Genomic DNA, 21,977 nt, shown 5'->3' with positions numbered 1-21,977 from the left:
GGAGCTTGTTGTATGGGCAAATTACCCACCAAAAACCTTCCTTTTTCATCCACTATTTCACTAAGAAGGTTGCCGGCTGGAACCATCGTCTTCTTCCTAGTAAAACCAAAACTTTCCGTCACCTGAGTTTCGCGCTTCTATTGGTGTGAGGGAGTTCATTGCATTGTTAGTTTTCATAACATCGCTTCTTCTGCTCTGAGATGAAGTCTGGTTTAACGATGGTCGAATCCTCCTTTCCCGGGATTTCGACAAAAATAACGCGGAAAGTGCGCATCGAAAACGTCTCTGAAATAACCCATATATTAAAGGATCTAACGAACTTTTCAAAAAGTTCAGCAACTTTGCGCATACTGTAACGAACATGGGTACACCAAGTTTGTATCCCTGCATCAACTCCAGTAACCTCATGATGGTATACGGTGCGTTGCAACACAGGAACGCCGCAATAACGAGAATGATTTTTCGGGCGGCCCTCGCTTCACGTTGCCTTCCGATCTCTTTACGAATATCATCGAGGTTTTGAATGCCGAATGTTCCGAGCGTGACAACTGCTGGTGCAATGCGCTGAGAATGCCGTCTCGCCACTTGGAATATTTTGTAGTAAGCGCCAAGCATGATTGTAAGCGGAACTCCAAAGTTGAAGAAATATAGACAGTATGTGAAGGCGATCTCGCGTCTGTTAAGATACACAGACGAGAAGGTGCAGAAAAAGTAGTTCTCGTTGAAAATGTACCAGCCGTGAAGAGCGGGGACTAGGGAGAACAACGCCGCCTGCACCCAGACATAACAGACGGAATTAAAAGCCTTTTGCATTGTCATTTTTGCGCGATATTTGAGCGGCTTTATGACAGCATAAAAACGATCAATCGAGATTACAGCCAGCGTCAGGATGGCGGAAATTCCGAGGATTTGGTTGGAGAAACCGTTGAAATGGCAAAGTAGGGATGAGAACGGCCAACCACGGTATACCAAGGCGCCCAGCGAGAGAGGCATGGAAAATAACGCCGTCAAGAAGTCGCCCATTGCCAGGTTCACGATAAATACGCTAGAGAACTGCTGTCGGAGGGCCGTGTTGCGATAGACAACAAAAATAACGAGGAAGTTCGCAAGCAGAGCTGTGACGCACATTAAACCCACAATGATTCCAAGAAAAACCTTTTCCATTGTCCCAAAGTCAGACATTGCAAGCGGGATACTCTCGAAAGTAGGATAGTTCAAACCACAATGTACTCAACGACGGTTCTCTAAATAAAGAAAACACTTTTCATGACACCTTTATTTAAAGAATTCCAATTGGTTGGCACTTTTCGTGTAGCACCTGCAAGCATGGCCATTATTGATATTTCGACTGTTAAAAATGGGCATATGCCATTCAGCAGCGCAGATATACCACTGAGTCGAACCGCATAAAAACACTTCTCTCATTTAGAAATTGTTTAAATATCCAATAAAATTTAAAATGAAACATTTTTTAGTTAAGTGCTTTCGCACGTCGGCTTATAACACCAGCAGAATATTCACGCATGCACACATGGTAACAAGGATATATTATATCATTTTCTCGACATGTTTTTTAATTTCAAGCATCTAACTGCCTTAAACACAGTCCGGAATGATATCAGAGAACAGATAAAAGGCTCCTGTGACGAATATTAAAATTACTGAGGCATGTTGCTTATCTTTAGCACGAACGAGGAGCAATAAAATATTATTTATAAACATATATCCCAGTGTAAAACGTTATGAAACATTTGTGACAATAATTGTAATTACAGCCTGTATATCTTTACTTAAATCTACTCTTTGATATGTTTGTTTTAATAAAACATGATTATATCTGCGTTAAAGGTCTTATGAATTTTTCACACTTAAAGAAATAAATACAGTCTCATCTGAAGAATATGAATGTTATAACCCGTGCAAATGCAAAACTTTCAGGGCGTACGCAAACAGCGGTTAAAGTTCGCCGGTTTCTTTTCTACGCTAGTCTGCATTAGAAACGATAGACATGGCGTCTTTCTTGTTGATTACCTATTGTTTCCGATGAATTCAGCCCGTTAGACCAAATGAAACTTTCATCTCGTATCTTGTCTGGTAGAGCTTTCCCTTCCGTGGGAAAGCAGCTTACGTGTCTACATATGTGTACTGTTTTCTTTCCTTCCTTCCGAAAATATTTCCCAATATGAAACAGTAAATATGCCAATTTACGCGGTACAAGACAAGACAAGGCTCAACTTAAATAAAATCGTTTATATATGTTCACTATAGCGTTTCTTTTAATCCCACAACAGTTGAAAAGTTGCTTATACTTTATGATTTTATTCCAAACTATATTTAACTGTTTTGTTTCGAATTATTTTGTAATAGTCAGTCAGCACGCTGGAGTATATTGACTATTATAATAAGGTAGAAAAGAATGGATCACTCACGCTAGAAATCAGGGTCCATTACCAGCAGCAGTCGCCGGACGATCTCGTGCGTGGCAGGAGAAATCAATTGGTAAACAACAGGCAGAAATAATCAGAGAGCAATGTTAACAAAAACGCCAAATCTTTATTCTCTCTGTTGAACCATTAAACTTCACGAGTAAACTTGCTGAAAGTAGTACAAGCAACTCATCCGTGATATTTTTTGCCAGACTGAAAACGCGCACGTTCTATATGCAAAATCCACTTGAATACGTATGCAAAAGCGGTGGACACTTCATCAATCTTGCTGAATGCACTTATTGGCCTTAGAAACCTTATTAGTTCTGTCAAAATTTGCCCGAAATTTGGCTGTATTGTCATGCAAATGTGCAGCGCACTTAAGACAGAAATTGGACATTCAACAGTCTAGTCATCAGGATATACCTTTTCCTCACGTTTCAAATAAAATGAATACATCAGATCATTTTTAGGCTGACAAAACTTTTCCACTTTTTTACCTTCTCCGGCAAAACATTGAAGTCTAGTCTCAAGCTGATAAAGGGCTGGCCTGCGATATTGATTATTTTATGTTTTAGATATTGAGACAGCTGGACAAGACAATTATTATTCCCCAACAATTACATCGTAGCCATGACCTACTCAATTCTCGAGCAGGTAGCTGTTATTAGTTTGAAAAGGTCAAATGACTGAGACGATATTTCACCTGCCTTTCTATCATGGCTTCGATATTTATGTGTTTTTTTTCATTTAAGAAAAACATGAATCTTACAGGAACCCGGTTTATATATTTAGCCGCGTTTTCATGGCGACAGAATTCCTGTCTCCATTTAATCTTAACTCTTAAATCTAGCGGCTGGATGTTTAAACAAAAGTTTATACAAAAGGCAATGCACTGGCAAGCATTTGGTATACACGGTCTATGTATCGTAACTAGGGCTGCATTTTTAGACAAAACGAGAGTTTTCCATAAACTGCTTGTTAACCACAACACAAGAGATTGATGCAACCCGGCGTCAGCTGGAACTGCCTGCGTTCGCCATATTTTCCCGATTAACTTAAAAACCCCGACAGTTCCACTATTCTTTTATGAAATTGAAGGGATAAAGTCGTGTTCGCGAATTTGCGCATAATTATGTTTTATTAAACTGCCTTATTTAAAATAGAAAATACTGCATGCGTTCATCAGACATACATGCATTGAAAAGGAAATTTTTATCAAAGTTAAATTTATACATCTTTCTACAAATGACAACAGCCAACACAGCTAACATTAGACCGATACACCGCATATCCTATAGACCTTTTTATCACACGACTGTAATTATATCTCTTGTCTTAGTTCAATTTAAAGCCGCCGACATTAGGAAAATATTAAATTTACATACCCTGCAAAGTGGCACTCTAGTTTTATGGCAGTTATTTACTTTTCAGTTCGGCTGCGTTGCTCCAAGTAACTAACGTATACGCGATGCTTTATGCTTGCTTTATTGCTTTATTTCGATTAAATCAAGTTTAAAAACACGATCCACAACATGTTTGCAAATTAAAAAAGTCCATAGTTTATGGTTTTAAAATATTCATAGGAAAAGGAAATGATAAAAAATAGATGACATAAGTCATAACTTTAACCAAAGTGAATTTCATTACGGACATAAGGGATGGAAGTAATTAAATTCCGGAGTTGAATTGAGTTGTCAAGAATTGCAAATTGGAAACAAAGTATATTCAGGAAACCTGGGAGTGGCCAAAGTCAGACGCACAGTAAATACTTCATAATATGGGCTAAAGTCGTCGAGCACTTGACAAATGGACACAAATAAGAGATTTGTGGGCGTAGGATGTCAGGCGAGAATTAAAATAAAAAAAGAAAACTTCAACGATTCGGCTGGTGTTGAGGTGTTCAACAACATTGTTGAAGAACTGGGTTCTATTCCGGTTCTACGACGAAGGAATAAATTGCGTTTGAATAGAGGAAAAATATGACGCAAAAACGCACTGATTCATGCAGTTCATTTTCATGTCTGACGTATTTCCAGCATTTCACGCACGTGGCAATAATTAGGATGGTGCTCCATGATGTGACCAATATTATACAGAGTTTTTGTAATGATATATACTCTGATATATTCATAACGGTGATTTGATAATAGTTTCAAATCCTGTTTAGTTCAGCTGGTGCGCAAAAAGCAAAGCACTTTCCTTGCTTCTAAATCCAACTGCTTTTTGAAAGAATTCAACTACGGGATCCACGTTCATTTCAGAACGTTTTTTTCACTCTCATTTTTGAATTCCTTGCAATGTTACAACAATCTTTCTGGAGCTAGCATGGTCACGGTGTTCGCACAACCAAATTCCTTGCCAGGTACCAATATTCAGTTTTCCATTGGTTAATGGAATGGTCAAACTCGCACCCATTAGACTGGTCTTAACATGAGCTATTAAAATGAATAAAATTAAAACACCTTGCCCTTTGACTTTTGTATTCAGATTACTATGCTGTGACTGGTAGGTATTCACCATCTACTTACAAACCGAGGTTACACTGAATTTAAGGCTTTCGGCATGTTTTGCAAACCTCAGTTGATCTGTTGGCATTTTTTTGCAAACCTAGATCCAGTTAGCTAGATCTTGTGAATAAATAGCAATTTGAGAGTGTATTATCAACAGAATTGCTCCCAAAAATTGTTAGTGCATTGAAAACTAAATTATTCACTACATAATTGATAACATGAATGACCATTACCCCAGAAACGGTGCTGGGGCAAATCCTCTTTTCGACAGGTAACCACTTTACTTACTCAGACTTGAGAATAATTTTTCAATCTATTACTTTAATTATTCGACAATACCTGGCATATCATCAGGACCTTCCAATGTGTGTTTATATGGTGCATCTTCTGGGGCTAATCTATTTAACATCATTTCCATATCATCTCGGACTGATGGATCCCAGCATTCGTTCAAACTTAAACTTGCTGATGTATGCTGTAATAGCAAGTGTGCCAGACCAATCTTATATCCTTTGAGTTGAGGTAGTTTCTGAATTTCATCTGTAATGTTATGAATACCTCTGGTTTTTGCTTTGATCGTTACAGTGGTCTGGTTCCAGACAGTCTCGCTCATGTTCGTTGTCACCAGTCAGAGAATGACAGAACCTCTAGATAATTTAGGATCATACAATGTGCACCTTTCTAAGCATTGTTTTTACTCTTAAGCTAAGCCGGTCAAGGGATGCAAGTGAGATATGAAACGCTTTGATTAATGAAACGAAGAATTCATCGAAAGAATAAAAAAGAACTGTAAAATAAGCTGAAGAAGAGTGCTTACCGTGACAAGAATTTTAAAGATATCTCCAAGAAGACATTCAACAAGACTGAGCCGAATGTACACATGGTCTGCGTTAGTACAAATTCAAGTAACATTCACGAAGAGATCTTCAATCTCGTCAATAACGTGAATAATTGACACGAAATATCGTGGCTAAATATTCTCCCGACAATGTGCCAATATACTCTCCAAAGATAGCTACGTCTAGCGCATATCAATGCATTTATCAGTGATTATTCAAATACAGCGACAAACAATGTTGGTACGACAAAAAATTGCTCTTGCGAAAGAAATACTCTTCGCGAAAAACGCCATTTTTCTCAAATATCACGCTAAACGTTCTTTCAAAATTCGTCCCACGAAAAATGTTCTTTTCGCACGAAAAGTGTTCTTTTCTCACGACTCAAATGTTCTAATTGATTCTTCCCACGCTTGCTACATTTTTTGCAACATATAACTTTGATACATTCTGGAATGCTTGTTGCTACATTTTCGAACTTTTTTGCCACATTTTGGAACGTTTCCTTATACTTCGGAATGTTCTACGATGATTATCTACTATAATGCATCCTTTTCCCTAAAAAGACGCAAGTTTACGGCCGTAAACGCATCCAATACTGTACATACCTGGTAGATCTGATACCTGTCTCGTTCAAACTATCAGATTTATATATACACGTGTAAAAATATGGATTAAGAACAATTTTTACAAAAATATACAAAATGTACAAGTGAAGTAACTATTACAACATGTTATAGCAGACAACATGTTTTTGAAGTCGTCTTTGAAGACTTTTTCTTCTTTGAATCATTAACAACATTCTTGCTTCCTTTAGGATTCTCTGCAGTTATTTCAACACAGCTACTACGAGGCGAAAACGATTTCGTCTCCAAGGCGAGATTGGTGTTGTTATGATGTGGTGTTTCTTCGTCTAATAGTTCTGAGTTTCCTTGTCTTTGGCTGTTATTGTTTATTTCAGGTATTTCCTTCTGTTGGGAAGTCGTAAGACCATCCAAGCTATCTGTTGTTTCTATAATGAACAACGTAGTTAGGTTTTGATAAAACATTGTAGAAGAAGCATTCCATCGTCAACAGAAGGGAACCGAATTGCACCTACGTACACCTTAGTTTTTAATGTACGTCAACTGCGTTTCGAACCTAAATTCGATCCTGCTGTTATAGATATCACAACAACGGAAAGAACGTTGAGGTTCTTACATTTTACCTTCAACGTTGTGTGTGACATCATCAGCCAAGGCCTGCCAATTTTGACGATTGCTTGTGACGCCATCAAGCAATGGAGAAAGATTCGGCTCCATCATTGCCATAAGCTAAAATCAAAATATATATTAGCCATAAAACTACATCGGGATGTATCTACTAAGCGCTTTATAGGACATAAATAAGAGCGAGTCCACTGCAGTTTACAAGCTAAGTCACTTGAAGGAATTTAACTGAGTATTTCCTCACCTTGTATATTGGTAAACAAATGGCGTCTATGAAACCAACTTGCATTTTAGGAAGATCATCCTTCTTCTTACGGTCCATCATCGGCTAAAAAGTTGACAAAATAATAGAAAACAATGAATGACAGGATACCATGAAATACAAGAGGATTTGTATAAAATATTGTCTCCCATCACGTCCAAAAATATTTTGTTTCTAACCATAGGTTCACTTTTCAATTTGTCTCTCTCGATATCTCCTTGTTCAAAGAACTCGCTGGCGACCAGCTTGGCAACCTGAAACATTAGCTTCATCATAATTTCATCAAGGTAAAGCTTGTGAGAGATTTCGAACATGAAGCATGGCCTCATGCAGACGACTAGACACATCATCCCGAGGGCAGTTAAATACAAAATTACAGAGAAATAGTAATACTACTTACGGTCTGTTGAATAGGCCAAGGTTTGGTGATGGCGGAGACGTCGCAGGCTGTCATCATCATTGCCCTAGAGTAAAACAAGACTGATTTTCAATATATTTTAACTAATAGTCATATATCCATACACTTCTGTCATATAAAGTTGTTTATTATTACTAATATTCAACCTTCCACATTAATATTCATCGAGGTGATAAAGCAGAATGATAATACACACAAAAATAATCATCTTCATACATTGTTCTTCAGTGATAGATATTACAAGATGGTTGGCTACAAAACAAATTTTACCTCAAAATACTTCGGTTCTGATCGTTACGTCCCCATTCTGGTTGCTCATCTTCTTCAAGAATTTTGGTGAAATGATCTCGTTTTCTAGAATTCGAGTACAATGCATGAAATCAACGCAATATACTGAATTAATTAAAGTAATGTAAGCAACACTGGTCTCACTTGAAATAGATTTGCAAATCTGTGGATAAAATCGCATGTTCGAGATATTCAATTGCTTTTCGATAATCATCTGGTGGCAGCTCCGAGAAGATGTTGTTTCCCTGAAATTTAGACAAGTAAGCAGCTGGTGTTAACCGCTTCGGTTGTTCACGACAAGAAACGTGCACAATTAGTTTCACAACAGTGACGGGAAGGGGTAATTTACGGGCCAAAAGCTTAGAAAAAATCCAATAGAAAACCACAAGTGTCCTTCAATAAGTAGACACGTTTGTTTTCAATAATTAATGGTGCAAGTTTAAAACCAAATCCTTCAGACTTGAACCGCTGTTTACCTCACTATTTAAAATCATGATGCAATGATCAAAATGGTGATGTTCCATCGTCGACGTTCCATACAACTGTGCTAAAGGTGACTCAATTCTGAAACAAAGAAGTGATAAATAAAAATCGGTTAAAGCTCACATATAACAACTGAATATTACTGATTTTTCCTGATACAGTGGTTTGACTTTGAAAACCTTGAGCGAAAAACTCACTTCGACTGAAATGTGTTGTTTGTTCCTCTGTGGTCAAGATCGTGACAAAGACACGCCACAAGAAGGGCAAAAGCCTCTAAATCCGAGAAGTGTTTTCTCATCGTTCCCGTCTAAAAACCAAACAAATGATGAGAATGGCTGTTCAATCACAACATGAATCTTCATTTCTCTTTCCTCACATACCGTTAGCATAACAAACATGGTTTGCGTAACATTGAAAGCGTGTCGCCAGTTGTGATAAATAACAGGACGATAGTTCTTCTTGACGCTCAGCAACCAACTGATAAACGTCTGAAAATTAGCAAAAATACACGAAGGGAAACAAATTGAGCCGTAAATCACATGCAAGGTGAAGTCGAGAATGAAGCTGTTAGAAAATGTCGCACCTTTGATGAAATGTGAAAGCGATCCAAAATGTTTAAATCTAAGAACATCCTTAAGGAGGCTTGAATGGTTTCATCGTCGCTTAGCTGGAAATCACTGAAGGAGAAGTCGTGAAGTTTGAATTCATCTGAATGAAGAACAGGAGAGTTCTACAAAGAAGAAGGTGTAAAACAAGTTAAACGATCGTTGATAAGAATGATAGAGGAAAGTCGTAGTTTTTACCATCAATCGTTTGACATCTTCTGGAGCGGCACGAGCGTGGTAAGATAAAACCTGGAAACCAATAATAAAATTCAGTTTTGCATTTATAGTCCTGTATGCTGTGTTGAATAAATCAAACGTTATTACCTCCATTGCAACCATTTGTTTTGCCAATAATTTAGACGTCTTCTCATACATGTTTGTATTATGAATTCCAATCCCACAGAATATTGCAAATCCCTGTAAATGATACATACGAGCAAGCTTGAAACATGAACTCACGTCAGATTTGAGTACCATTTGGCCGTATATACCTCAAATAAACTTTCATCATTCTCGTCAAATGGTCGACCATCTGTTTTGTTTATTAACTGACAAACGCCTTGGGAAAATAGAACCGTGTGTCAAGGACAATAACTTCAAGAGGTTGAAGAAGATTCAACTGTCTGAGTTTCAGAAAACGGCAGAAACGTACCAATTGTTTGTTGGTTTCTCTTGATTGGTGTGCACAAGACCGACTTCGTATGAAACCCGGTCACAGCATCTGACTAAACAGAACAAAAAAATGATAAAATTAGTTGCGACGGAGCAGCAAAGATTCAAAATTCATCCCTACATATATGGTGGATTTCTAAAATGAGAAATGAGCTTTCTACTCTATACAAGAGAGGAAAGGAACCTCTTTAACTTTCTCACTGAATCTATCGTCTTGATAAGCATCACTGATGTTGATAGTCTAACAAAAAAAAAACGGAAAATGGTTTCAAATATTCTCATTTGAAAACATCGTACACTCTAGTTGAACTCACCTCGCCTGACGTGGCAGCAAACTTAGCGATTCCATTACTCAAGGACCAATGATTATCAGACGCTGAACTGAAAAATAAAATGAAAGATAGAGTTTTTTCATAGGAGGGAAAACTGGGATTTAAAACATTAGAAAAACCATACCATTCGTCCTTCGCGCCTTCTGGTAGCAAATTAAACGACTTTGAAAAGACGATCTCCTGAATAAAAACGTCAGTTTTTAAAAGAGTACATAAGGAAGAAGAATGCAAGGTAATTTCCAAAGAATTTCCTTACGTTTTCAACAGAACTATCAACTAACGAAACGGAACATCTTTCACAATGCAAAAGTTCTTGAGATTCCAACATTATATTATGAACAACTTTATCCAAACTCGTTTGTTCTTCAAAGATCCTCTTAGCCAATTGAAGCAACACCTAAAAAATCATCAGTTTACCACGATCACGGACTTACTTATACATGCACCTACATGTTTGTCGTTGTTAAATTGATCCTACCTGATTCCGTCTGTACTCCATGACTGACAGTTCAAATAGCTGAGCATTTGTTATTCCAATTCCGCAAAAAGTCAGATAATTCTTGACTACCTGCGTGAAGCGAATCAACTTGAACTAATTAATTAGATAGGATAACATCGGATAAGATTCCATCAACAACACAACACGGAAATGAAAATAATTAGCTGTAATTCTGACCTCTACATCTTTCTCTGAAAATTCATGATCTTCACATTTCTTGTTGATGACTTGAGCGACGCCAATGACCTAAAAAGAACCAGGTTTACTTATCCAATAGCAGATATAGCTATAATCAATCTATTCCGAACAGGGAAGCTCATGAATTCTTGTTAAAGCGTTTGTATACCGCCCCGAACCTCAAGCAAAAAGAGTCATGCAAGTTTATTTATAGTATTAAAGAGTTTTGCCCTCCCTGAAATAGGTTTTTTGGATCTTAAACAAGCAATGTTACAGCATTCCGCTCAGTCTGAAAAACCTAGTTGCATGCCACAATGAAAACACTCCAAGAAAAACAGAATCTGAAAATTTGATTATGGTTAAGTACGACAGAAATTCGGTCAGAAAACTGCAAAACGGAAAGAAAGCGAAGAATGAAGGGTTCTTGAGAAGTAAAACTTCCCCTCAACTTAACTGCAAGATCCTTTTAAACGCGGCAGATTAATTAAAGTACAGCAGAATCATCGATTATTCAAATTGTATTTCGAGTGACACATTTTCAACTACATCGAGGACTTTCAACTGAATTAACATAAGAATTCATAAAGCAGTTATAGATGGCTGCGAACAAGATTAATCATTCATTGTGACGGCTTGCCATAGCAACCCTGCAAATCTTAGCAAAAATAACACGATTTAACTAACTTCGGTTGATTTTTTCAAAAGTGAATGTCTGTAAGCACATAATTTAAGATATGTAGCGAGAAACATCATATAAGTCCATCGAAGAATGTTCAATTAAAACTTCTATATTTATTGCGTCTTAATAATAAGAAATCTATCGTACTTTTGACATTTGTTTATCTACCACTGCCCATATTATTAGACAGTGTTTACTATAAACAAGCTCAGAATTAAAGATCAGTTGAAATTGGAAAGCCATCTGTTATTCCTGTCGGTTTTACTAACTGTTCGTCCCGTTGCCTGTCGAGGCAGATCCAATTTGGACTTACCTGAGCAATATTTTATATCTCTACATCAATGTACATCAATCTAGTTTCTCAGAAAAATATCTTCGAAGTTTTACGGGCGTTCTGCACGCGCTCAGGATAAACTAAGCCTGTTGTTTGTGAATCTTAACGTTACAACAACACCGATATTCCAGCAACAATACAAGCACTTGTGTTACCACAATTGTATCGCAAACGATTTTTTGTACAGCACAGCCATCAATTTTAATATTCGAACAATAAAAGGCTCTTAAGAAGTCAATTAAAGTGCTTAATGACGATGCATTTGAATCAGAGCAATACGAAATAACAATGCCGATCGATATTGCACGTCGCTGTTGAGATATCATCAATTCGGAAACAGAATAGAAGATGCAGATTGTCTTTGCCTCCCCGTGAATGAATGCATGGTTAAGGAAGATATCTCAAGCTAGAGTGCTAGACTAGTATCAATTGGAAATAACTGTAAAAAGGGATGGACAAAATGGAAGATGAAAAAAATGAAGAGGAGGAGAGGACAGATTATGCGTAGTCCAAAGAGAGAGTGAAGAGGAGAAATAAACGAATGTTAAGGAAAGGATGAATATGTTAGAAAGAGTACAATGAAATGATTAAGAAAATCAGTTCAAAATTCTAAAAAGGAGGTGAATGAAAGGAATGCACTAGAAAGACTCGCTTGGTTCCTCCACGCCTCTAGCAAAAGCGACGCATGGTCACCAGGTTCTGAATTGGTCTTCTGTGAAGAAAAGAGATTATGAAGTACAACATCTTACCTGGCCTTCTCTGTTTTTTATTGGGATACAAACAATGCTGTGCGTTTTGTAACCCGTTTCTTTATCGATGGACGAGTTGAATCTTGGATCCTGCAAAGATTACAGTTCAACAATGAAGGGTGTATCAATTACTTACATAAATGTAATGCTTCCTTGAACGCACGAGGGTTGACTATACCACATGAATAATAACTCGATTACAGTAAAACTCCGAAGATAAAGTTAAACTAACATCGGTCAAGTTTTAAATAAGGCCAATCAGTGCCAATTCGTTTTGTTCGTAACAGGTTAGTGAAGGATTTGCAACTAACGAGAAAGTCCACGCATTTAATAAAACCTCTGCTAGTAAACCCACCACAGTCTTTCAAATTAAACCATCAAAAGCGAGGTTTTGAGTTTGCTTGGCAACAAATTGATTGAAACTGTAATTACAAAAACATGCGCAGCTGTAAAGGATACAATTCATTTAAAATTTAGTAATTTACGCGCATTCAAGACATGAAAAAATCATTTTTGTAAGGGAAGTAATAAAATAGCAGTCTGAGATCCAGATTTGGATATTTCGCGGGCATTTTTTATGATCTAACCGGGCTTTTTAATTCACATGTACTCAAATTGTATGTCGTCAAATTATATCCACGTTCAATTAAAGGTCTTGCGACCTTTCAAATATTTACGCACAGATGTACTGCAAAATTACGAATGTATTCTGCTTAACATATGAAATAAAAATATGACAGAATTATTAAAGAGTTTCCAGGTGATTTGTAAAGACCCAGTGAAGAGCAGAGGAGATATGACAAACGACAGCATTCAACACCAGGAACAGAACGTGAATTGATTAAAAACCAATTACAAATTGCAGCTATTATTCACCGATGGAAAACTGTGGCACAAAGAATATCTACCAGGAATATGATTTGAGAATGGATTGAATGTTTTAAGAGTGGATGTTTTCCTATAGAAGTATCACCTCACTATAACAACGAAGACCAAAAGTCATTATGTTTTTTCGAATTTTGTCCCAAATTAACACTTTAAACGATAGAGGAACAATGGTGTTATATTTCTGAATTATATGAAAGCGTATGCAGAGAAGCCAGTCATCCTTATGGAGAATACCAATCTCTTTCTACCTAACGACTACCCCATACAAATATATGATATAGGAAATACCAATATGGGTTGTTCTTCAAAACGATGGCACCATGCATGTTGCCATTACATGAAGTCCGGGACAGCGCCTTAGTTTTGCAAACAAAGTAGTTTATGATAGAGTCTCACAACGTAGATCGCATTATAGGAATTAATGGTACCTAGGCTGATAAACACTTTCCCTAAGGCTGATTCAAGAGAGAGCTAAATACTCCAAACACGACACCAGCTATCCGCTATCACAAATTACCTTCCAAGCCTACTGGTGTTAATCACGCTAAAAAACCAGCCAAATTGAACAAATGCAGTATTATTATCTGCTCTATCACATCGCAGCCGTACACTAGCTTGTACCCTTGGTACAACGATTATAAGCCACGCCCAGAGGCCAGATCGAGTTAGTTAAAATCTTGACTGACCTCATATGCGTTCCTGATGTTAACAGTCTCTCCCGTTAACGCAGCATATCCCGCGATCCCGACCCCGAAGGGGACAGTGTAGACACGATCATCGTTCTCTCGCAACGTGCTTTCCAGCGTGGATTCCGAAGTGACATCGAATAACTTTGATACCAAGAAACGATTGTCCTTCGAGCCTTCAGCTAGGAACAACGAACAACGATCAGCGTTGGTCAGAATCCCAATATTTACGAGGATTTTATGACTTAATCGTTGAACATCGAGTTCGTTTGAGATTTCACGAATCAGTTCCATCAACAATTCCCTCTCGTCAAGGCTTCGGATATCCGCACGCGTTGGGGTTACGTTTCTCGAGTCAAACGAAAGCTTCCCTGGCTCTGGTGATGTTTCTGGATCAAAAATCTCACGCACTTTCTCAGGACTCATGATAGACACCGAGCCTCGCATGGGTTTTAACACCTGACCGTGTTTGCTTGGATTTTTGACAGCCGAGGTGGGAGAATTCATCACTCCAGTTGATTCAAGAACAACATGCGACACGGCGTGTGGATACTTTCCAGCAAAATACTGACGAGCGAAGGCCGTATTTTTATCTAAATACGTCTCAACGACGGCCTCGGAGAGACCTGAGGATGCGACGTTCATGTTATAATATTACCGGCTGTCTTCAATGTTAATTTCCGTCAATTAGTTTCCAGTCAACGCCATATTATACGTGGCCTATAAGACGCTTGAGTACTGATGAATTGCAACGAGAAGATTCTCAGTTGAATCGCAGCAAATAGTCGCGAAACAATCGCTTGTTTGCCGCATTCCGAACTCATTTTGCCGGTAGTAATGTATATTATATATATAGCGTTCATTCAAGCCACAGCGATAATCAATTAGCAAGATTAAAACAAGGTGACGTAGGAACGGCCAAATCTTCTATTTGCTGTAATTGAACTAGCTTCAAACTAATGCCTTATTGGTTGACATTTCCTATACTCACAACGCATGCAGAGAATTGTGGTTTATGCGATTCGCAATAAGTTTCGACTTTTCAATAATTAAACTACGGAGTCCGCTAAATAGATTGGCCTAAAATTTAGAAAGAATCACGAACGTTGAAATCGTTATTTTGAACCGATGTTAAACTGTAATACATGCAAGACTAGCGGTTTCATTCAAGGAAAATTGTTTGGTTAAATAATTTTTCAGAGTTTGTCATTGTTTGCTCTGCTGACTCTGTAATTCCACATCACTAATCCCCTCTTATTGTGGAAATAAATTAAATATCTGGTCTGGAAATAAAAAACTTTTAAATTCACTTTGGCAGGCTCGCGTCGCAAACTTGGGGAGTGATTTCGGAAGGCCATTTTCTTAACATTGTTAAACATTGTGATGTTTCAAAAAAACAAGGATAACTAACGGATTTTAGGTGTCAGAACGGACAGTCGGTGCGGTTTTGACAAAAAAATTAATAGGTAAATAAATATAATTTTGAGTGACAAACTCATACAAGCACAGGAATACAACATTCACCGCAGTCAAACGATTCATCCCGGTTACCTTAACCTGTCTATTGTTAAATCTGTTGCTTTCAACTTATTTTAAGTATGTCTTTTGGCCTGCAGAGATAAACTTTGATATTAATAAAAAGTTAAGGTCATTATTTCAAAAATTAGTTTGATAAAAAGCCCTACTCTCTCCCGGGGATTTTGATTATATACTGAGATTGATTAAAGTTATGCGGTTAGTTTTAGTTTATCACGTCTGAAATATCCAGGGTGACCGTCTCACTGAACTCAAAGACACAACTGTAATAATCGATATAAAACGAGGAACAAACTATGATACATTACTTTGTATTTCGCAAAAATTCGTAAACCATTTACAACAAGAAAACCATACGAGTTTTAACAATACACTATATACGTTTCAACAATCAGCATTTAGAGCAATATTTATACGCAAACAATATCAGAGTAGTAAGCACCATAGTAAAAATACTAACACAGACAGCTTTCTAGAGAATTGTAAATTACATTATTTTATTCAGGACGTGTAGTGAAATATATGAATTATTAATTTGGATCCAAATCAAATTGCAAAAATAATTATTGAAGCCGTAGGCAGACAGACTATCAAACCGCTTCAAAATTAATTTTACGATCTCGCATTGCGCAGGAGAATTTGACTCAAATTCGACTCGTGAAGGACACAAGTGGGACTGTAGGAACTGTGCAATCAATTGTACTCTATTGTGACCAATCGTACCTAGGTGTAGTCAATTGTATTTATTTGTACTCCAGTGTAATCAATAGTACTCAAGTGTCATCAAATCACACAAACCATTTTGAAAAGTGCCCAGCATTGGGAAAACTTTACCGGCCAAGCCCTTTCTGGCACATGCGCAGTAGTGAATCAAAATCATCGTCCCCAGACGCGTCATCGTCAACCTTTCCGCATGTCTCAGTCATTTCCTCGATATTGCTCATAGTCGAGTCTAAAATATCAACACAGAGAATAAGAAACGGGCCGATTTAAGCGGGGACTTTTATCACCTAACATGCAATGAAGTACATTAGAGCTTTCCTCCTAAAATTGACTCCCCTAAGAATGATAACACGACAAAACTCGACAAGTTTCTCCATGCACACTAGATGAAGTCGTGGTAAACTTACCAAAATCAACATAACTTCCACCACAAAACTGCCGTCTTCCACCAAAACACAAGTCAAAATGTGGTTTCGATGGATCTGAGTTTCCCCCTGAAAAAAAAACACAACCAAATTCATCAAGACTAAATCCTCTCATGCCCTGGGGGAGAAAACACACGGAAAACACACGAATTGATTTTTAAAGTTGTATATTCTCATGTTGGAGAGAATTTGGCCCAAATGACATGGCTCCGAGATCAGCGCAATGATATACTTACGTTCAACACACTCAAGGGCATCTTCTGGCTCAAAGAAGGTCACAAAACCATAATTATCGCGTCTAAAACAAAGTGAAATATTGAAGTGAAAACTTGACTACCTTGAATCTGCTTAAAACATTGGTTTGATAAAAAAACTTACTCTCCAACACGCAAGTGTACAGTGACTTTCTCGATTGGACCAAATTTCCTAAATCTATCTCGCAATTCATCGCGAGTTGTTCCATATGGTAGACCCCCAACATAGATCACTCTTCTTTCTCCCTATGAATGGTTAGAATAGTCGATGAAAGTCTATTTTATATCGATAAAACTCAGACATCTAACCATGGTTACAGCCGGCTATACCAGTAACCACAATGGTATGGTTATAAAAAAATAGTCCTTGCAATTACGCATTTGTGAGAGATTACCTTGGCATTGTCTCTGATATTCGATCTTCCCAATCTAAAGTTAATTTTTCTTTCTTGTTCAATATCTCTAAAATATTTCCTGTCCTTTCTCTCATACTTGCTGTGGTGACGATCGTCATGGTGATGATCACCATTCCTATGCCGTACTCTTTCATCGTCTGAATATCTCCCATCATCCCTTGAATGATATCTTCTGTGTTTTTCTCTTCTTCCACCATCAGAATGTCTTGATGTATTCTGGTATCGTTCAGACTTCCGAGGATTTGATCTTTCATCAGCGCTACTGTCATCATCATCATCATCAGATGATATGGATCTTGACCTGGGGCTGTGTTTCCTCTTTCTTCCTTCATCTTTGTATTGTACATAACAATCTTCGCTTTTTCCTCTTGTATCTTCGGTGTCTCTTCTATTTCTCCTGTTATCTTCATCTCTGCCATTCGTATCTCTATGATCCTTACGTTCACCTTTTTGTATTTTTTCTTCAGTTATTTCCTCATTATTATTATTCACAGTTCTTTCAATTTCAATTTTTTGGTAATTTCTATCATTATTCTGTGATTCATCATCATCGACATTGTTTATATCTTCAGGACACTTTTCATTCACCTCACTAACATTTGAACATTTTTTATCACCCAACATCTCTTGCACATCATTTGAATGTTCAATGTTCTTCTCACTTTTACTCAATTCAGATGCCTTCTCTTTGATCAAATTAACAGCATTCGGACAAGTTACTTTTTTCAATGTTTCATTATTAGCCTTTTCAACAGAATTTTCGACTGTCTTCGCTGAGCTTACATCTACTTTATCTTTTCTTTGAGTCAGTTCAATTTTTTTCTCTTGGCAAACTTTAGAAAGTATCTTATTTTCGTTTTCTGCAAGCACCTTAACTTTCTTCGCAGAGGAAACTGTGTCCTTACTGCCAGGGATTGAGTCATTACTCTTTCTTTTACCACAATTAATTTCTTTAGCTTTTTCCCCTGACAATGTAGCAACTTTTGAACTGCCATTTCCAGTAGTTTTTTGCTGCACTTTCATAGCCTTTTTAGTCAATGCTTCTTTTTTACCAGATGTGATTTTCTTGGCTAGTAATTCACTTGTTTTCTTCTGTGCTTTTGTTGACGGTTTGCAATCATTTGGCAGGAGTTTTTGATCTGCGTGTTCTTGTACTGGTGGCGTAGTTGGGGGAGTCAATGCTGGAAAGCAAGAGTGACAACTTAGGAAGACAGATATCATCATAAGATAGATTGATATTTCATTTCCATACCTGTTGTATTGACATGTGAGTTTATTTTCAAGCTAAGAGGTTCTTTATAATTCTCAGAATGTCTAAAACAAAACACAAGCAGAATAAAGTTTTCACTATTTTTCTTGCATTTCTGAATGGGATGTTATTGAAGTCACAGGAAAGAAAATTATCAGTCTTACCTTGGTGAAGTCGCTGGAGTTAGGATACTAGGTGAGTTGCCAAAAGCTGAATGATAGAAAAGGTGATTGATCAGGTGATACAGCAAAGAAATATCTTGCATACAGCCTAACGAACAGGCATCTTGCATAGCACTAACCTTCCTCAAACTTATCCAAAAGACTGCACAAATCACTTGCTTGAATACCTTCAAATGGATGAAATTTATTCATTACATAGAAATTACATTGTTGGTTAATTAACCAATATATTGTTGATCTCTACAAGATTAATGCAATGACAATAGCATGTACAAATTACAATTAAATATAAGAAATATAGCAAAAAATTACTATAATGCTGATATTTCGAATAAATCTCACCTTCATTTGGAAAATCTCCCACTCTTCCATCCTAAGATAAGTAGGATAAGACAAGGAAATAACAATTACAAAAGACTTTCTCTTTAAACAAGAAACAGATGGCCTATGTGGCATCAGGAAGACTAAAGCTAAAAGGACTACAGGATCAAAGAACAAAATGATTTCAACAACTGCGCCAAGATGACAATGCACCATCAACACAGCAGCGCTGCTTCGGTGTTTATCATCAACAGGATTACGGATTACAGTTAATGAACATAAACTAATTTTTTTTTTACTTCCGGACAAATTAGACATTTAATAGTAATCACCCACTGACCCACGTGTACTAATATTGAAATATTTGAACACCGATCAAAATATTTCCTCCCAATCACAAAACGACGTGTGAAAAAGGTCACATTTCTCTACAGACAAGCTAAACTAAAGGTTCTTACATAAAAAACACGGAGTACCTTAACATCGCGTGAACCACATGTTACAAAACTGCCTTGAATGTTGCTCTTTACCTCCCCGTCACAAGCATGTGTGGTCTCGTCTACTATCGCTGTTTTTTGGTTGTTTGTTTCACTAGGAGAACTATGTTTCAGGTAATCATGATCGATATGAATCCTTCTAACGTGATCTAGCGTAGTTTTGGTCGTATCGTCAACTTTCTTGACAGTAGAATGCAACTTCTTTGGCAAAGAAAATTCCAATCTCACCGTAGCCATAATGAATGATCAAAGGAACGATCTCCTCTGATCTCAATATCCGAAATGTTCGTGAAAATGACGTCATGCATATTGTGATCTGTGTCGTCGTTTTCATTTACGATGCACAGAAAGAGTTAAATAGAGTAATTTACATTGTGCTAGAAAAATTTCAAGATGTGCTTCAAAAGGTTTTAGATTTCCACAAATCATGGTTTACAATGGTATTTAGCTGCACAAGACTTGAATGCCTGATTAAATGTTAGGACTGGATCTAGAAGACCAGTTATGTATGGATAATTATTATTAATTATTCTCAGTTTTGTCCATATTTTGTACCAAGACGTCGACACACATAATTCCAATACTCCTTTCTAATGCTGTCAATATCTGTTGCTAGCATATTACATAACTGTAAGAGAACAGAACGCAATATTTCAAAACACGAACTATTATCATGGAAAGTTACCAGCTTTAAATATTTTTACCTCTTGGGCCTTAGTCAGTGTTCCTGCTGGTGCTGATCCTTTTTCAAGATCCTCTTCATAAATATCTATAATAAAACTGAGCAAGTATGGTGAATCCATTCCATCTTCCAGCCATCTGAATACAGTCTCACGTAGCTCAGTTTCGCTGCTAGCTTTTCCTTTATCAAGAATCCTAAACAGGAATACATAAACCATATATTAATAGCATGCATTTGGCAAACAAGTGTACTACATTCAATTTCAGACTTGACTGGAATCTAAATATCAATATTCACCAACCCTGTAAGATAATTCCAAGCACTTTCATTATTAGGAACATCTTTGATCACTTGAATAAGGTAACTAAAATAGTAGGACAAAACGTTTACTGAAATGGTTTTGTTTAGTCAATTAACGCAGGACTTCATTTAATTTTAATTCTGTGAATAACTCACCTAATTTCCCTTTTCATAACTTCTTCAGTGTAGCCAGTTGTATGCGTAATAACAAAATATCTTTGATTCCATGCAGAATTGTTTCGTATGTCATCTGTAAGCAGTTTGTTAACATAGTCTAGTTCATTTTCCCATAGTTTAAATTCTTTAATGACCCATTGTCTGTGTTGCCAGGTGTGATAATTCTTTGCATCAAGATCCAAGATTGATGCTGAGAAGGCCAGCTCAAGTGATGGATCTTTTAGCCAACCAACAACAACCTTTCTGTGGTACCTGCAAATTATATTGATGATAATAGTTAAACACTCATCACAATGTATTGAAAATTCAATTATACTGCGCCATTTTCTGGAGTAATTCTTATTTTATCTTACCAAACTTGGTAATTTTTTGGATGCTGATCAATGACTGTTGATATAAAACTCAGTTCCTCTTTCAGATCCTTGTTGAGGGTCTGTAACAGTAGTCTTCGATAATACCTGGAATATATGATAAGGTTAGATTATCTAGGACTTAGGAGGAGGTACGTGTTCAAACTTCTCCAGAAAGCATTCTTATCTCTTACCAAACGGTATAATTTGCAGGGTTTAAATCCACTGCATCAGCAGTTAAATCCAGGGCTCTTTGGCTCTTTTCCTCAGACTTTAATATTGCACGGAAATAGTCATAAACATCTTTAACTGTTTCAAAAGAGATGGAATAATCTCAGGTATAATTGGGTAAATGCTGTCCAGAATCTGGACATCGGCTTCGAAGCAATGCAAACGTTTAACGATTTCAAGGTAAAGACGTCTTACATTTGTCGGTATAAGCAATTGCAACAACTGGAAAAGGTCCGTCGTCTTGTTCAATAGGTGTCACATCCTTCCATTCCTCCCTATCACGGTAAAACACCCAGTTTTCGTTTTCTTCTTCAGAACTGTCAGACGCCATATTGTTAGTTCTTCTTCTTTGCCACTGACCGGCATATAACCTGTATGGGGGTCAGTTGACTCAGTTCCTCTCCTCTCAGACATAGATTAAATTTGACTAAGTATTTTTCTCATTTGAGGATTATCCCAGCAGCCAGTTATCAAGATGTGAAAAGAGAAATGAAATGTAGTTACTCGAGCTTGCTGCATTCGTAAAAAGTTGCTTCAAACGCAAAAAAGTTTCAAAAAAATTGCCAAGCAAAATCTGTA

The 21,977-nt window shown here is 37.2% G+C and overlaps 4 protein-coding genes across 6 annotated transcripts; all 4 read right to left on the bottom strand.

The window, feature by feature from the left end:
- Positions 1 to 54: 54 nt before the first annotated feature.
- Positions 55 to 5,363, bottom strand: LOC114515997 (G-protein coupled receptor 26-like). 2 transcript variants are annotated; one of them, XM_028535338.1, is made up of 2 exons: positions 5,279 to 5,363; positions 55 to 1,244 (listed from the first exon to the last, which is right to left on the bottom strand). In XM_028535338.1, exon 2 carries the CDS (start codon positions 1,180 to 1,182, stop codon positions 97 to 99), a length of 1,086 nt encoding a protein of 361 aa, XP_028391139.1. In that variant the 5' UTR covers positions 1,183 to 1,244; positions 5,279 to 5,363; the 3' UTR covers positions 55 to 96. The 2 variants fall into 2 exon arrangements, with proteins under 2 accessions (XP_028391139.1, XP_028391140.1); XM_028535339.1 differs by lacking the exon at positions 5,279 to 5,363 and adding an exon at positions 2,430 to 3,337.
- Positions 5,364 to 6,197: 834 nt separating this feature from the next.
- On the bottom strand, positions 6,198 to 14,863 carry LOC114515815 (cGMP-specific 3',5'-cyclic phosphodiesterase-like). 2 transcript variants are annotated; one of them, XM_028535133.1, is made up of 23 exons: positions 14,056 to 14,863; positions 12,482 to 12,571; positions 10,720 to 10,788; positions 10,522 to 10,611; positions 10,300 to 10,440; positions 10,168 to 10,223; positions 10,026 to 10,092; positions 9,896 to 9,952; positions 9,692 to 9,764; positions 9,531 to 9,598; positions 9,364 to 9,456; positions 9,238 to 9,288; positions 9,018 to 9,164; positions 8,815 to 8,922; positions 8,632 to 8,741; positions 8,428 to 8,515; positions 8,096 to 8,196; positions 7,934 to 8,017; positions 7,646 to 7,709; positions 7,425 to 7,499; positions 7,228 to 7,311; positions 6,983 to 7,088; positions 6,198 to 6,787 (listed from the first exon to the last, which is right to left on the bottom strand). In XM_028535133.1, exons 1-23 carry the CDS (start codon positions 14,698 to 14,700, stop codon positions 6,510 to 6,512), a joined length of 2,745 nt encoding a protein of 914 aa, XP_028390934.1. In that variant the 5' UTR covers positions 14,701 to 14,863; the 3' UTR covers positions 6,198 to 6,509. The 2 variants fall into 2 exon arrangements, with proteins under 2 accessions (XP_028390934.1, XP_028390935.1); XM_028535134.1 differs by lacking the exons at positions 12,482 to 12,571; positions 14,056 to 14,863 and adding an exon at positions 11,712 to 12,450 and having other exon boundaries at positions 6,208 to 6,787.
- A 1,049-nt stretch (positions 14,864 to 15,912) lies between these two features.
- On the bottom strand, positions 15,913 to 19,908 carry LOC114515816 (peroxisome proliferator-activated receptor gamma coactivator 1-alpha-like). Its single transcript, XM_028535135.1, has 10 exons — positions 19,638 to 19,908; positions 19,183 to 19,213; positions 18,960 to 19,007; positions 18,823 to 18,868; positions 18,662 to 18,723; positions 17,389 to 18,590; positions 17,118 to 17,239; positions 16,976 to 17,037; positions 16,722 to 16,808; positions 15,913 to 16,543 (listed from the first exon to the last, which is right to left on the bottom strand). The coding sequence occupies exons 1-10, from the start codon at positions 19,893 to 19,895 to the stop codon at positions 16,422 to 16,424; spliced, it is 2,040 nt and encodes a 679-aa protein (XP_028390936.1). The 5' UTR covers positions 19,896 to 19,908; the 3' UTR covers positions 15,913 to 16,421.
- A 131-nt stretch (positions 19,909 to 20,039) lies between these two features.
- On the bottom strand, positions 20,040 to 21,742 carry LOC114515817 (protein farnesyltransferase/geranylgeranyltransferase type-1 subunit alpha-like). The gene is made up of 7 exons (XM_028535136.1): positions 21,594 to 21,742; positions 21,362 to 21,476; positions 21,171 to 21,275; positions 20,797 to 21,069; positions 20,642 to 20,704; positions 20,363 to 20,534; positions 20,040 to 20,286 (listed from the first exon to the last, which is right to left on the bottom strand). The coding sequence occupies exons 1-7, from the start codon at positions 21,727 to 21,729 to the stop codon at positions 20,191 to 20,193; spliced, it is 960 nt and encodes a 319-aa protein (XP_028390937.1). The 5' UTR covers positions 21,730 to 21,742; the 3' UTR covers positions 20,040 to 20,190.
- Between the last annotated feature and the right edge of the window lie 235 nt (positions 21,743 to 21,977).

Source organism: Dendronephthya gigantea, unplaced genomic scaffold, assembly GCF_004324835.1.
Source record: "Dendronephthya gigantea isolate DGI-Jeju-01 unplaced genomic scaffold, DenGig_1.0 000005F, whole genome shotgun sequence".
Taxonomy (NCBI): domain Eukaryota; kingdom Metazoa; phylum Cnidaria; class Anthozoa; order Malacalcyonacea; family Nephtheidae; genus Dendronephthya; species Dendronephthya gigantea.
Note: the sequence above shows the minus strand (reverse complement) of the source record. Positions and strands in the feature narration are given on the sequence as shown.

Bases quoted from the DNA above. Each gene is read 5' to 3' on its own strand.
- LOC114515815 (XM_028535133.1), bottom strand. From the start codon at position 14,700: ATGAACGTCGCATCCTCAGGTCTCTCCGAGGCCGTCGTTGAGACGTAT. The intron at 9,165-9,237 runs GTAAAAACTACG...TCTTCTTTGTAG, and splicing joins AAGATGTCAAACGATTGATG to AACTCTCCTGTTCTTCATTC. The intron at 8,018-8,095 runs GTGAGACCAGTG...CTCGAATTCTAG, and splicing joins GATTTGCAAATCTATTTCAA to AAAACGAGATCATTTCACCA.
- LOC114515817 (XM_028535136.1), bottom strand. From the start codon at position 21,729: ATGGCGTCTGACAGTTCTGAAGAAGAAAACGAAAACTGGGTGTTTTAC. The intron at 21,477-21,593 runs GTAAGACGTCTT...CTTTTGAAACAG, and splicing joins AATTGCTTATACCGACAAAT to TTAAAGATGTTTATGACTAT. The intron at 20,535-20,641 runs GTTGGTGAATAT...ATTCCTGTTTAG, and splicing joins GCTTGGAATTATCTTACAGG to GATTCTTGATAAAGGAAAAG.
- LOC114515997 (XM_028535338.1), bottom strand. From the start codon at position 1,182: ATGTCTGACTTTGGGACAATGGAAAAGGTTTTTCTTGGAATCATTGTG.
- LOC114515816 (XM_028535135.1), bottom strand. From the start codon at position 19,895: ATGGCTACGGTGAGATTGGAATTTTCTTTGCCAAAGAAGTTGCATTCT. The intron at 18,591-18,661 runs GTATGGAAATGA...CTTGCTTTCCAG, and splicing joins CTCACATGTCAATACAACAG to CATTGACTCCCCCAACTACG. The intron at 16,544-16,721 runs GTAAGTTTACCA...TTGATATTTTAG, and splicing joins TGGAAGTTATGTTGATTTTG to ACTCGACTATGAGCAATATC.